The 16,062-nt window shown below is 46.1% G+C and overlaps 1 protein-coding gene across 1 annotated transcript in view; it reads left to right on the forward strand.

Annotated features, from left to right (window-relative positions):
• Positions 1–16,062, forward strand: part of LOC119965585 (collagen alpha-6(VI) chain-like) — a 165,075-nt gene that overhangs the window by 70,387 nt on the left and 78,626 nt on the right. The window contains exons 14-20 of the mRNA XM_038796376.1: positions 1,336–1,428; positions 4,556–4,609; positions 9,033–9,104; positions 9,190–9,216; positions 10,040–10,084; positions 11,605–11,658; positions 13,195–13,257. Coding sequence (XP_038652304.1) covers positions 1,336–1,428; positions 4,556–4,609; positions 9,033–9,104; positions 9,190–9,216; positions 10,040–10,084; positions 11,605–11,658; positions 13,195–13,257 — 408 coding nt within the window. The remainder of the gene's footprint in view (positions 1–1,335; positions 1,429–4,555; positions 4,610–9,032; positions 9,105–9,189; positions 9,217–10,039; positions 10,085–11,604; positions 11,659–13,194; positions 13,258–16,062) is intronic.

Genomic DNA, 16,062 nt, shown 5'->3' on the forward strand with positions numbered 1-16,062 from the left:
GGGCAATTTAGCATGGCCAATCCACCTAACCTTCACACCTTCGGACTGTGGGAGGAAACCGGAGCACCCGGAGGAAACAGACGCAGACACGGGGAGAAAGTGCAAACCCCACACAGACAGTCACCGGAGGCCGGAATTGAACCCGGGACCCTGGGGCTGTGAGGCAGCACTGCTAACCACTGTGCCACCATGCCACCCTATTATGGGCTGCACGGTAGCACAGTGGTTAGCACAGATGCTTCACAGCTCCAGGGTCCCAGGTTCGATTCCCGGCTTGGGACACTGTCTGTGCGGAGTCTGCACGTTCTCCCCATGTCTGCGTGGGTTTCCTACGGGGGCCCCAGTTTCCTCCCACAGTCCAAAGATGTGCAGGTTAGGTGGATTGGCCATGCTAAATTGCCCTTAGTGTTCAAACAAATAGGTTGCGTGCGGTTGCTGGGTTGCAGGGATAGGGTGGAAGTGTGGGCTTGGGTTGGGTTCTTTCCATGGGCCGGTGCGGACTCGATGGACTTCTGCACTGTAAATTCTATGATTAACTTCTGGTTAGGTAACCCTCCAACTCTCATCACAATTGGACACCTCAACCCCCGCATGGGCCTCTCTGCTGTCTTGCTCAACGACTCCAAAATCTGAAAACACCCTTGGTTACCGATGGCCTTTTGCTACCCTGGCAGATATCTCTCTCTGCTCGTCTCAAAGCTGCTATCCAGGATCCAACCAACTGCCTCGATGAGAAATCATACAGATAAGACCCAACCAAAAAGAAATCCCCACAACAACGTGGGGCACACTTGGGATAGAGATTAATTCCGTATTTTCTATTCCTAAATCATGCCTTTGTTCTGAGAAAAAAATAAACTCCTTGTGAAGGAAACTGTGGCTATCCCGTCTCCATCAAGAAACTCAGAAAGTAGTCATCCATGGTTTAATGTTTTCCCACTTCCAACTCTGACCTTACTAAATAAATGTAGGACATCCTTTGAATTGCATTTGGGTTGTTTACCAGTCTCTCAATCCAGGTGCTTCCAATATTTTACAATTCCAACTTCAATTCCCAAAGAAGTCATACTCCTAAAACATGTGAATCATATAATTAGAAATGTTTGCAACAGCCTCTTCCCTTCTCTCCTGGGTACCAGTGCTGGACACGATATTCAAAGGTCCATTTTGAAGAGGACACACAACAGTTCGAGCAAGACTCCCTCATTGCAGTGCTGTATGATGTTAGTTGCCCCTCACCCAGTACAGACACAAAGTATGACAGAGTAATATATAAATCATTAAAGGTGCTGCTGTATGATGGTTAAATATTCTTAAAATTGCATCTCCTTGCAGGACGCAATTGCAGAAAGAAAATGTTGTAATATAGTTTGCAAGTGTCTTGGACAACCGGGCAAACATGGACCTCAAGGAAGGCACGGAGATAAAGTAAGGCAAAATATGAATGTTGTTGATGGGAATGAGCTTTATTGAAATGACTCGGGTTGAGTAGTAATAGTGTTACTGGACTGGTAATTTAGAAAATACCAGTTATAATCCCATTGTATGAATTCATTTTTGCAGAAACATCTAAATCAGTGAAAGGTTATGGGTAGGATTTGGTGTCCTGGGACGCCCGGAATACATTCCCAAATGGGTCGAAGAATCGGAATCGGGGTAAATTGGGATCGGCACCTGCCTCCCTGTAAGAGATCCCTCTAATAGGGGATCCCTCCAGGGACCCCTATTATAGGAGGGACTCTGAAGGGCCTCTCTAATAGGAGACCACCTCCACAGGGACCTCTGTAATAGGAGACCCTCTCCACAAGGACCCCTGTAACAGGGGGACCCTCCCGCCACAGGGACCACTGGAACAGAGGGACCCTCCCCCCACAGGGACCCCTGGAACAGAGGGACCCTTCCACATGGACCCCTGCAATTGGTGTCCTCTTACAGCTCCATGCGTCCATTCCTTGAAGGAGAGCAGCGGTGCCTGTGTCTGGATCCCACAAATCCATTATCTGCATGCCATTGGTAGATTTCAATGGTGGTCTGTGATTGACAGCTTGTAAAAACCATCTGCGGTTTTGATCCATTCATATCCATTCACGCTTCAGTGGTCTAAGTGGTGAAACCCCAATTTTTGGAAACATAGACCACATCAAAGTGATGTAAGTAAATTCAAGCATTAAGTGCCAGTCCCTCAACTGTGTGATTTCACTCCACTTACCTCTCTTTGATGAGGAAATAAGAGTCTCGGCAGTGATTTTCTACAATTATAATTTTAAAGAATTTACATTTATCATTTAAAAAAAATCTAAACAAGTTGAGCTGTGGTACTGTTCCAGTGGTCTCCTGTTGTAACCTGGCTGGGACGCTCAAGGACTCCCTCTCTAACTGTGCAGAGAATGTTTGAATGGAATCCTGTCGTAACTCTGCTGGCAATATAATGGGGTGATGGGGGCAGGGGGGAATGCAATTAGCCGGTATCTGGGTATTCCAGCTTTCAGCCTACTATCTGAGTCTCCTGATGGTCTTATAATGGCTGCAACCTCCATTCAATCCAGCCAAGGACCATGGGAGGGAGCTGGATATGAGTACTCAGTCTGAGTCTTCCTCAGTTTACCAAACACTAGGTGGATGAATGGTGTGAGAAACCAGGCTGTTGAATGATTGGAAGTGGGAAGCGCCTGAAATTCAGGCCTGGGTAATTACGTGAATCTCTGAATATTCAACAAAGACATTTTGGACCACTTAGAAATAGAGATGAGGGGGTGCTTCTTTCTTGGGGACGATAGGGGCTCTGGGTGGGGGAAGGTGATGAGGCGTGGTGGTGGGAGATGGGGGGTCGGAGGAGGGTGGGTGGGGGTGGAGGGTGCCCTTTCCGCATTGGAAGCACTACCTTATAAGATGTTATCAATCCATGAGTTTCAAAAAAAGCTGTCTCCAATTTTCTCCCACACTTTCCCTCACATGGCAGACCTAAAATGAGATGAGGGCCTTCAGAACCCATTCAAGAGACCTTTCCCCATGGCTGAACTGCAGTGAATATTATAACTCAGCAGATCTTCTTCCCCGGAGTTACTGCTCCTGACCCTTTCACCCTCCGCCAAAGTATTAGTGATCATTATGATCATCTGCATGTTACTGGCGTGCACTAACACATGCAGGGATCATGAGAGGTGAGGAACAGAATGCTGCTGAATTGGTCATTTATGTTCTCCGTTTCAATGACGTTTTCTGAAGGGCTTATTGTCCACTTTGTGAATGGGCTGATCTTTCCCCTCCAGTACAGATTTTCTTTGGGGAGATGTGAGGATTGGGGAGTTTATTTCATAAGACCATAAGACATAGGAGCAGAATTAGGCCACTTGGCCCATCGAGTCTGCTCCGCCATTCAATCATGGCTGACATTTTCTCATCCCCAATCTCCTGCCTTCTCCCCATAACCAGGGGCAGCATGGTAGCATAGTGGTTAGCATCAATGCTTCACAGCTCCAGGGTCCCAGGTTCGATTCCCGGCTGGGTCACTGTCTGTGTGGAGTCTGCACGTCCTCCCCGTGTGTGCGTGGGTTTCCTCCGGGTGCTCCGGTTTCCTCCCACAGTCCAAAGATGTGCGGGGTTAGGTGGATTGGCCATGCTAAATTGCCCGTAGTGTCCTAAAAAGTAAGGTTAAGGGGGGGGGGTCGTTGGGTTACGGGTATAGGGTGGATACGTGAGTTTGAGTAGGGTGATCATTGCTCGGCACAACATCGAGGGCCGAAGGGCCTGTTCTGTGCTGTACTGTTCTAAATTCTAAATTCTAAACCCCTGATCCCCTTATTAATCAAGAATCTATCTATCTCTGTCTTAAAGACAGTCAGTGAATTGGCCTCCACAGCCTTCTGCGGCAAAGAGTTCCACAGATTCATCACCTTCTGGCTGAAGAAATTCCTCCTCATCCTTCCAAGTCAGAGCACTCATGTGGGACACACTGGATGTGATGGGGGTGGTGGCTGGTTTCTTGTGAACAGGCCTCCCATTGTAACCCTGGCTACGGATTAAGAAACTGCCTCCCGCTGGCCCTTGCCCCCTCTGAACTCAACGGTGATGACTAGGTCAAGTGGAGCGGTGATGACTAGGGCAAGCGGAATGTCCATCTCAAGTTGGTTTTCATGGAAGCAGCCTGCAGTGATGAGGATCCACTGACTCTGGCCCCTTGCTGACTCTCCGGCCGATCCATCACACTCTTGGTGGAGTTGCATCAGGTATTCCACGAATGGAGCAGAAATGTGACTCCAGTGTGTCAATGTGACATGGAGGATTTTGCTGGTTAGAGTGGTGGAATAGACACCCTAGCTATTTTCATTTACTTGGTTAACCTGGGGCCAATTGCAAGTCCCCTTCTGCCAGCTGGGCTGGATTACTTGGGAAACACGATTCAGACCATTGAACCTGGGTCCTTCCTGGCCTCTGGGGATTTTGATCATGTCAATGAGTTCACATACAGACTGAAAAAATAATGCAACTGTTACATACATTCCTCACCTAATCTGTGCTTGTTTTCTAACTATTTATACTGTTGCTATTATTTAAGGGGCTACCAGGACTAAAGGGAACATTAGGCTATGCAGGAGAAGATGGAAGTATGGTAAGTTGACAAGCTGAAAATGTTTGTTGATAAGAATAATGGGCGCGATTCTCCGCAAATGCGGCGAATCGTAAAGGCTGCCGTGAAACTGGCCGTGTTTCACGGCAGCCTCCGCGCCCCCTCCCGGGACCCGATTCTCCCCCCGGGCGGGGCTAGCAGCAGGGCCCCGTGAAGCACGGCATCGTGGACTTAGCGACCGTCGCTAAGCCCGCACACCAAGCGTCACGCCGGCTGATGCGCACGATGACATCAGCCGCGCATGCGCCGGTTGGACGGCTCCAACCCGCGCATGCACGGGGCCGTCATCTCCCTCAGCCGCCCCGCGGACTGATCGTGGTACTGCTGTGCCAATCGGGGCCCTGGATGCCCAGAACGGGCATGTTGCGGCCATTTTTACAACGGCAGCAAGCAGGTGTGTTTGCTACCGTAAAAACGGTCGTAAAGGCCTGGTCACTCGGCCTATCGGCCTGGGAAGAATCATTGTTCGCCGTAAAAAATGGCAGCAGCGATTCGTGTCGTGGGGCGGCCGTGCCCAATGTCTTGCACGGAATCTAGGAAGAACTTAGGCGCGATTCTCCACTCCCACGCTGGGTGGGAGAATCGTGGGAGGGCCCCCCGACTAGTTTCACGCCCCCCTGGCGCCCCCCCGTGATTCTCCCACCCCCCGCTCGGAAGAATCGCCGCTGCCGTTTTTCACGGCGATTGGCGATTCTCCGACCCGGATGGGCCGAACGGCCTGCCGTTCGCGACCGTTTCACGATGGCGGCAACCACAACTGGTCACTGCCGTTGTGAAAGCGCCGTGAGATGCCCGTTTTTGGGGCTTGTAGGGGGCCAGTTGGGGAATGAGCACCACGACTGTGCTCGGGAGGTGCCCACCAATCGTCGGGTCGGCGTCTCAATCGGACGCACTATTTCCCCTCCGCCACCCCGCATGATCAAGCTGCCACGTCTTGCGGGGCGGCTGAGGGGAAAGACGGCCTCTGCGCATGCGTGGGCTCGAGCTGTCAGCCGTCGTGACGTCAGCCGCGCATGTGTGGGTTGGAGCCGACCAACCGGCGCATGCGCGGCTGACGTCACATAGGCGCCGCCGTCACGTCACTCTCGGCGCGCCGCCTGGCGGCCGAGAGTTATGGAGCGCCGCTTCTAGCCCCGCCGGGAGGGGAGAATAGGGGGCGAGGAGCGCCCTCCGAGGCCGTCGTGAAACTCGGCCGCGTTTCACGATGGCCCTCCTGATTTTTCCGGGAGCAGAGAATTCCGCCCTTAAGCTTTGATAGCATGACTCTAGTCTCAGCAATACTCGGAAATTTAAGGCTTGTTTATGTGAGCATTTTTGATTGAATAAACAAAGTATTGGGATCTGGGTGCAATGAATGTACAGACTTAGAAATTACATCAAACGACTCCATTCCTAAAATACTTGAGGTTGCCTACAATTTGGCACAAACTGGCAAGGCCCATCTGGAAAAGAGACACATTGGGCGGAGTTTAGTTCCAGTGATGTGGGGCCCCCATCATTTGGAGAACCAGTTGCTTCAGAGCAGGAGGCCCGATGCAATATAAGTGCATTCAGGCACTTACCTGGCCATCATTGGCCTACCATTAACGCACTCCATTAAGGCCCCCAGAGGGCAGAAATGCCAATCCCAAGACCCAACACCAATCAGTGGGAGCAGTGGCTGCTGCCAGTAATGCTCTGAGGACTGCCCGAGGATTGACATTGGAGACAGGGCAGCGGGGTGGGATGGCTTTGCAGGGAGGTGTCACTGGTTAGTAGGGGAGTGGTGTTGGATGCATGGACAAGACCCTGGCTTTCAGCTGCCCCCTCCACATTCCTGATAACATGCTCCTCAATTGGGCATTGAGTACCTGTCAACAAGCGACCCACTCTATATAATGCTGCAGGCAAATCCACCATGGCTTGCTGGCTGGCCTTCGGGAACCCCGGGAGACCCATGTGAGTGCCGTTAATTCCTCTGCCGCCACTAAGGTCTGGTTGCCCACATCGAACTCTTCCTGCTCCCAACTATATTGTGGATAATTTTCCCAACACTGGGAATTGGATGTGGATACATCCGCCTCATGCTTCTGGTGGACCTCCAACATCATGCTTGCCGTGGCAATCTCCACTAAATTAGCGCATTGTGGGAATGGGTGAGGAGGAAAGAAAACCTGATATTTAAGGTGCGTTTCAGAATCTTAAATATAAAAGATTAAGGGGTGAAGTGATTGAGATTTTTCCAATGGTTAAAGGATTCAAATGGGCATACCCTCTGGAGAAAGGCAAATCCGGAAAATAAATGACATACCGTACAATTATAGCTCGGCTGCTGAGGGGCAAGCGCTTATTCACAAAAAAGATAGTGGAAATCTGGAATCCGACACGTACTATTGAAATTGAAAATTTCAAAAGTAAACCTAATTTTTTTTTGTTAGGTAAGGATATTAATAGAATCAGATTGGACAGATGGAGTTAAGATGCAGATCAGCCATGATCTTATCAGAATGGCAGAATAGGCCCAAGCAGCTAAATGGTTGTCATTGTTGCTATGCTCCCAGGGTTCCAACATTTACATTTGGAGGTAATTTTTATCTTCACCCGTTGGGGGCTGTGCAAGGGATGAGACAAATTATTGCTTGAAAATGCCCAGTTACAGTCAAGTACACCAAACCTCAGTTCCATGAGATATTGCTATTTTAAAAAAAAATTTAGAGTACTCAATTCATTTTTTCCAATTAAGGGGCAATTTAGCGTGGCCAGTCCACCTAGCCTGCACATCTTTGGGTTGTGGGGGCGAAACCCATGCAAACACGGAGAGAATGTGCAAACTCCACACGGACAGTGACCCAGAGCCGGGATCGAACCTGGAACCCTGACTCCGTGAGGCAACAGGGCTAACTCACTCCGCCACTGTGCTGCCCGAGATATTGCTATTTTAAATAGTCAAAAACAATTTTTACAGCTACCTTCAGAACTAATTCACCCCCCTCCACCACAATCTGCTCCACAGCACTTTATATTAAGATCTATAAAATCCAGTAACTGTTACCACACATGGCATTTACATCTCTTTGGGCTGCTTCATCGGTAAACCAGCATCTTGTTTTCCAAATCAGGTGCTATTCACACACACTGTTTGCTGGGAAGTAAACAGCGATTCCTGCTGTTTTCTGAGATGTAAAATAACTCTCCCTTGCATAGGTTTCAGATTCCCCTTGAATACATTTTCCCTTTGATCTTTCCCATAACTGGCCTAATTTTTTTAGAACTGCCCTCTCCCAGACTTAATCACCTTCATCTCTTTATTTTAGCTTCTAGAGTTTAAAGCAAAGTAAAATCACTTTATCCACCTTTCAAATGATACTTTTTGTTCACATCTTCTATCTCTTCCTTTGAATGCCTAACAACCTATTCATGGAATCCAGAGAATCCAGTGCAAAAGAAGGCCATTCAGCCCATCGACTCTGCACCGACCCTCTGAATGAGCACCCTACCTAGGCCCACTATTCCACCCTAACCCTGTAATCCCCCTTAACTTGCACATATCTGGACACTAAGGGGCAATTTTAGCATGGCCAATCCTGCAGATCTTTGGAGCGTGGGAGGAAACTGGAGCACCTGGAGGAAACCCACACAAACACGGGGAGAAAGTGCAAACTCCAAATAGTCACCCAAGGCAAGAAATGAACCCAGGTTCCTGGCGCTGTGAGGCAGCAGTGCTAACCACCGTGCCACCCATGTTCTGTATCCAATGTTATAATTGTTTATTGTGACAAATAGGCTTCAATGAAGTTACTGTGAAAAGCGCTAGTCACCACATTCCGGCGCCTGTTCGGGGAGGCTAGAATGGGAATTGAACCCCCGCTTCTGGACTTCCTCTGCATTAAAAGCCAGCTGTCTTAGCCCACTACATTGCTTTAGGTAAACATTTATTTGCGGTGTTACTAGGCTTATCAACCTATCAAATGGACTAGTTCCATTAACATAATCTCTCTCTGTCCCTGCCTTAATTATCTTACTTACATATTCCCATAGTTTAAAATATATGCCAAGAACAGAACCCACAGAATATATTCCAATTTCTTGGGTTTCCCTGAGATTTTCATGACAGAGTACAGGAGGTATTACTTCAGCATGCTAGCAGCACCTCATGTATCAGCCAGATGGTAAGCTTGGTGAGGTGCTTGACATACATAAGCAGATTGGTTCAAGAAAATGGTCATTATTTTAGTCATTGCATTCAGATTTTATTTTGAGTTTACTTTGCAGAAGGGGGCAAATGAAAATGGTTGAGGAAAAGTACAAGAGAAAATTCATGGAATACTGTTAAACCCTGGATGCTTCTTGAAGCAATTTTGTATTCATATCACCAATGAGGCCCTTTTGAATGCTCACCAAGTAAATTGCTCTTTATCTTTCTTAGGGTGACAGGGGTCCTCCAGGCGTTACTGGAGCTGAAGGACCTGAAGGATGCCAAGGCACCAGAGGCCTCAAGGTTTGCATTTATTGAGTGAACTTCAAAAGCAGATCATTTAGTGATATCCAATTCCATTTTTAACTGAATAATCCTTGTCATTCAGGGAGCAAGAGGATATCGAGGAGCAAAGGTAAATATATTTTCAAGTTGGACTAACATTTTAATATTTCATTCCCTATATCATAGAAACATAGAATCCCTACAGTGCAGAAGGAGACCATTTGGCCCATCGGGTCTGCACTGATCCTTTGAAAGAGCACCCTACCTAGGCCCACGCCCCCATCCTATCGCCATAACCCCCCTAACCTGCACATCTTTGGACTCTAAGGGGCAATTTAGCTTTGCCAATCTACCTAACCTGCACATCCTTGGAATGTGGAAGGAAACTGGAGCACCCGGTGGAAACACACGTAATCCCACAGAGAACGTGCAAACTCCACACAATCACCCAAGGCCAGAAGTAAACCCGCGTCCCTGGTACCATGAGGCAGCAGTGCTAACCACTGTGCCACCGTGCCACCCTATCGATTTTGCAATTACAATACAAGTTGTGTTATCTGGCATTCAAACAATCAAAATTCTCGACTAACTGAAATTTCTGATGTTCCCCTGACATGAATCATCACTTTACCAATCAAAAGCATTACAAAGTAATTCGGAACTTGTACCTGTATGCTGTCTTATTTTATACTTTAATTTATGTCTTAACGTACTGTTGACAATTTAGAAATAAAAAGAATACTGTTCTTTACTTCCTGAGTACGTGCATATAAGTTCATGCTACAAGTATTATTCTATTGGTAAATGCAACTCCCCATTAACCAGCATTTTTGATAACTGTCCATTTCCCATGCATGCTGGATAATACAGATTTTACTGCATGCTGAAATTTATATTGCCATTGGCGATTGTTCTGAGACTGGTTTACTGATGGATTAATATTTGCGTGGCAGGGTGAAACAGCTGAACATGGCATTCCTGGGATAAATGGCGAGCAGGTACCTTAATATTTAAGCTCAATCGAGGGAGACTGCTCCTGACAATTCCTCACTGCTGGGTTAGATGGATTGTGTCAGTTTGGGCAACAGTCCATAACCACAAGACCAAAACTGAGACATGAGGTGCAAGTCTGTCCTACTTATATGTTTATAATGTTTTCTTAAAAACTAGAAGGATTGACGTGAGGATGTAAAAAGTTACTTATTTGCGACTGGACTCATTTGAAACTCACCCATATGTTACTATTTTTGCCTGGCTCAGTGGAAAGTGAGAGACTAGTATTTTATTTTGATCTTTGTTGTGAGTAATCTGCACTCCTTCTCTGTTGACAGTGTCAAGGTACAGTTCCATAGACACCAGTCATCCAACTTGCTCCTCTCGCAAGTAACTGAAGTATAAGCTGAGGCAATGAATGTTGGAGTGTTACGCCCCCACAAAAAAATTAGATACAAGCAAAATTTTGTCTTAACCCAATGTCTGTGATGTACCATCAATTGAACGCGAGACGAGTTGCTGTACAAAAGTATGGCTTTAATCAGCTAGATGTTAGCCCTGCGGTCGATTACAGTATAAGGACGACCGCTGGGAGTACTGGGTATTTATACCCCGCCCTGGAGGTGGGGTTAACTCAGCCTCTCGACCAATCGGGGAGCCGTCACATGACTGGTCTCAACCAATCGGTCAAGAGGCACATGACCGACCAGGGCCAATGGTAAGCCGGTGTTCTGCACCAATGGCAGGCAGCTATGCTAATCATACCACCACAGTCTGTAAATGGGCTCTACAGATGAAGAGCCACTGAGAGCGGTGTCTACAACTACTTTTCCTGTACTTTAAGATGTAGTCCAACCTAGAGCTTCTTTGAGTGTAGCTCCCCACTGGGAATATGTACTCACACATACCTCTTGGGCAGGTACAATCAATTCTGTCTCGTCCATATCCAGTGAGGGTATGTATTTTTTCTTCTTTAAGTTGTCAGCTGTGGCTCAGTATATGTTGCCTCCGAATCAGAATGTTGTGGGTACAAGTCCCACATGATCACATAATCTGAACTCAGGATGTGCCTGAGAGAAATACTGTTAGACGTAAGCCCGTTGGCATACAGATGTATGTAAAAGGGCAATAAAGGGAGGTTTCTTTCTCTAATGCAAGGACAGTAGAAATAGATGGCTGCAAACAATTATGTGGTACTAGTTGAAGAAACAGAAAAGGAGCAAAGAAATACTCCCTCGTAAATATCCATCCCTCAAAGAATACCACAAAAAATAAATGATTTTGGTATGAAGACATTTTTATTTGTGGGATCTTGCTGTGTGCAAGTTGGCTATCATATTTCTTACATTACAACAGTGAGTTCACTTCAAAAGTAATTTATTGACTGTAAAATGCTCGGAGAGATGCTAATATTGTGAGAGGTGCTATATATTTGCTTCTCTTTTTTTCACTTTAATTATTCTTTTGTTTCCTTATACATTAAATAGTATTTGACAAATGAATCCTAAATATTGTCTTCTTTCAGGGGAAGATTGGAATTCCTGGAGTCGCTGGAGAAAAAGGGGATTATGGAAATATTGTAAAAAAATTTTTTTTTGAATTATACATTTGATGATTTTCAAGTGTACGCATTTGCACATAATAAAAATCCCGCAGTCCATAATTAAAGAACTTCAGACATAAAATTTGAATATTATTTCATCACTTAACATTATAAACAAACAGCGAATGCACAACCTACTCAAACCCCTCAAAGTTCCCAGTTCTCTATTCCCCCATTCCTGATATAAAATTGGTTTGAATTTAGAACACTGACTGTATTGCCAAGGGGTGCTTGTGGAAGCAGAGATTACCAGAACATTTCAGATGCAGGTTGGTAACCACTCGAAGATTAAAAGATAGAAGGAAAGAGCCACAAAACCAAATTAAAGCAAATAGTCCTGATTTTTAACTGTCATAGCACCAGAATGAGGGGCTGAATAGTTCCAACCCATCGAGTCTGCACTGGCCCTTGGAAAGAGCACCCTATCCAAGCCCACACCCCCACCCTATCCCCGTAACCCATCCAACATTTTTGGACACTAAGGGCAATTTAGCATGGTCAATCCACCTGACCTGCACATCTTTGGACTATGGGAGGAGACTGCAGCACCCGGAGGAAATCCACGCAGACACAGAAAGTGCAAGCTCCGCACAGTGACCCAAGCCGAGAATTGAACCTGGGACCCTGGAGCTGTAAAGCAACTGTGCTACCCACTATGCTACCGTGCCCCCCCGATATAGTAGAAGCAGGCATCACAGATGGATCCCATCATGAGTGTGCCAGCTCTTTGAAAGAGTTATTAAATTAGTTCTCGTCCTTCATTCCTTCCCCATAGCACAGCATATTTTTCCTACCATGTATATATCCTATTGCCCTTTGAAAGTTGTGAATCTGCTTTCATGCAGTGCATTCAGAATTATAACAAATACTCGCATACTAAAAACACCTCCTCCTCTATCTTCTTGTCCTTTTGTCAATAATCTTAATTCTTTATACTCTGGTTCCCGGCCCTCTTGCCAGCAGAAACAATTTTCCCTTATTTCCCTTCTTTATTTTGAACACTTCTATTAAATCTCTCCTCATCCTCCTTAAAGCAGAAAAGGTTAAGCCCGTTTTCCTCGAGGCTGAAGCCCCTTGTACCTGGAATCATTCAGGTGAATTTCCTTTGCACTCCCTCTAAGCCCTTTTAGTGGGGGTGTCTGGAATTGAACACACTGCTCCGGATGAGACCCGAGCAGTTATTTATAAAATAATTATTGTAAATTGTTTGTGTATTGTGCTGTTCCGCCTCCCTTTGGAAGGCCACTGATCCCATATGCCTTTTTAACAACTTTATCAACTTTATCTCCACTTCAAAGCTCTGTACATGTTGGAGCTGGTACTCCAATCTCTGAGTGTTGACCAGCAGATATTTTCTAATAATAATGAGGACAGCAACAGCATGCTTAAAGACCCATTTGTAGCAATTTTCCCTCATTTGAAGTTTGGTAACACTGGATTATTGGATGTGACTTGTAGCACCACAGTTTTTAATGATCTATCTCACTTTAACCTGTCACATTAACTCCTCAGGGAATTAAAGGCCCCCCTGGATACAGAGGTGAACGTGGAGATCTTGGTATACCAGGGGACCCTGTGAGTGGAAAAGCACAATTTTACTTTATATAGGTTTTCAAATAATTTCAAACTGTCAACATGGTAGTTGTATCTGCGTGACCATGGCAAGGCAAGATTTTAAATCCTTATTGTGCTCAGCTCTCAGTATTCCCGTGCATGCTGTATTTTATACTGAGGTGTTTACGTAATGCTCAGTTTGGCCTGTGCAATAACATTTTGATATACAATTGACTTCTGCTCCTGTTCAGTTAGTGAGCCAAATCCTGTCAGTCCCTCTTAGGAGCCACACTCTGTTTAAAATGAATCTATCAGTGTCATTGTGATCCATGTGTTTGATCTTTGTATGACTGGTTGGTTGTTTGTAAACAAAGGCTGGGTGTTTTCCACTGTGGTGTCACGTTCCCTCAGTGTCCCACTGTTGCCTGAAGCCCAGGGGGTCAGCCATTCATCCTTATGTGCTGGAAACAGAAGTTCATTGTCTTTTGAGTTAATTGAAGTTGGGGGGGGGGAGGGGGGGGGGGGGGGGGGGGGGAAGGCCATTGGCAATAATGAACAAGTATGTAAATGCTAGGCCAGCTTCATTTGATTCATTTGAGTTCAACACTAGCACATAAGCCACTGAGATAACATGGGGGCTGTTCAAATTTCAGCTCAAGGGCAAAACACTGGAGTAGGCATCTACGAAAATATACAAAGCAATGTGCACTGAGGGAAAGGATTTTCCTGTTCCTGTATCTGGGAAATAGTTTACTTGCAGTTACCCTATCAAAGCTTTTTCTTGTTTTATGCACCTTGATCAGAACATCCATTGAATCAAATCCTAAAAATACAAATAATTTTGAGTACTCAATTAATTTTTTCCAATTAAGGGGCAATGTAGCATGTCTAATCCACCTACCCTGCACATCTTTGTGTTGTGGGGGTGAAACCCACGCAAACACGGGGGAGAATGTGCAAACTCAACACAGACATTGACCCAGAGCTGGGATTGAACCTGGGAACTCGACGCCGTGAGGCTGCCATGCTTACCACTGCGCCATCGTGCTGCCCTGAAACAAATACTACAAATATTAAAATTATCCAAAACGTGTCCGTTGAACGGCCTTCTGGGATTTTCTGAAGTGTAATTTCGGAAACTCTGTGAAACCTATGAGAAAAGGACACACATTTCAAATGAAACGCAAAACACAAGATTTTCAGGACCTGTTCGAACAGAATTTTCGGGACAAGAACAGAAGTCACACTGCCTAACCGATTATTCTGACTGCTCCATTCTGGCAGGGTGTTAGCTGTCCCTCACAGGCCCAGGAAAAAACACAAAACTGCGATCAAATAGAATAGAGTTTTGGTGTGTAAGTGTGGAACGTTACCGATAGGGGTAAAGTGGGAGATAGCCACAATCCATGGAACATCAGGAGAACCATTGCCTGTAGTGTTGCCATAATCACAGGAGTATGACTCGAATATCTGGCCGATGACGGAGAAGGACTCCCAATGGACGAAAAGCAAAATTCTGCAGATGTTGGAATTCTGAAACCAAAACTACAAATTCTGGAAACACTCAGCAGGTCAGACGGCATCTGTCGAGAGAACGCAAGTCAAAGTTTTGAATATTGGACTTTCCATCACAACTGGAAGATATTACAGAAGAGCAGCATTTAAAAAAATAACAGGAGCAGGGGGACATGGAGAACACACACAAAGATCACAAAGAAATAGAATGACCAATCTTTATGTGGAGAATTAGAGATGGATAACTGGCAGAAGTAAAGTTCTCTCCTCCCACTTTCCTCATTCTCTTCTGTTCTTTTAAAAATGCTGGTCCTCTCTCATGTCTCCAATTCCAAGAAGGGCTTTGTATGCAAAACCTTGACTTGTAGCTTCCCACAGATACTGCCTGACGTGCTGACCATTCCAGAGAGATCATAGTCACTAACCCGTTCTTTAATAAACCAATCGGATGATATAGCAAAGTGGGAAGGGCCAGGTGACGAGCTTGTGCCACGAGAAATCTACTTGTCTCATACAGGAAGACAAAGGCAATACTTCGCCATGCTGCTGAGCAGGAGCCATTTTGTGACGAACAACATGCGGAGGGAGGCCACATGTTGACGACCGACAAAGGGTGGGTGGCAGAGAATGCCTGCTTCCTGGTCCTTCTCACCAATGTGAGATGCTTACATTGGCCGGCACAATGCAGGAACCCTGCTGCAATGGACGTGGGAGGGCGAGGAAACAGTCGGCTTCTCTGCTGAAACCTGGGGAGAGGTAGAGGTGGGGGAATCTGCAAGGCAATTTCAGGGGTGATGCAGTAGGCAAGCCGGGGGTGGGGCAGCTGATAGCAGCCCAGAACTATTTCGTAAGAGTGCGAAGCAGCTGTTCACTGAATGGCCTCGGACCGTTCCTTGACACACCAATAATCAGGCTATTCACGACCCACAGTACAACTGCACGGAGCCTGCAATCAGGATCCTATGCATGTTTCATGCAAGAACCCAATTTCCGAATAGCTTCCTAAAACAGGCAGGCCAGTCACTCATCTCAGGACCCAACTCAAGGTAAAAGAGTGTCAATGTAAATGGGGCAGAAATTGACTGGTGCCCTTTTTGGCTGCAAATGCCCCAATTACATCAGAGGGATTTAAAATCAGCTCTTGTGTGATCTGCTTTTGTCCTGATTGATAAATATCAGTGCTGGGTTGATGTCTTCTTTAAAAGAAGAAAGTTGAGCGATGACAAAAGCTGTTTTTTTCTGACATCCGAAACATTGGCCACCAAATTCCACTAAAGATTTTGAAAAGCAAATTCGGAAATATCTTCAGCT

This window comes from Scyliorhinus canicula, chromosome 5 (assembly GCF_902713615.1).
Source record: "Scyliorhinus canicula chromosome 5, sScyCan1.1, whole genome shotgun sequence".
NCBI classification, from domain to species: Eukaryota; Metazoa; Chordata; class Chondrichthyes; order Carcharhiniformes; family Scyliorhinidae; genus Scyliorhinus; species Scyliorhinus canicula.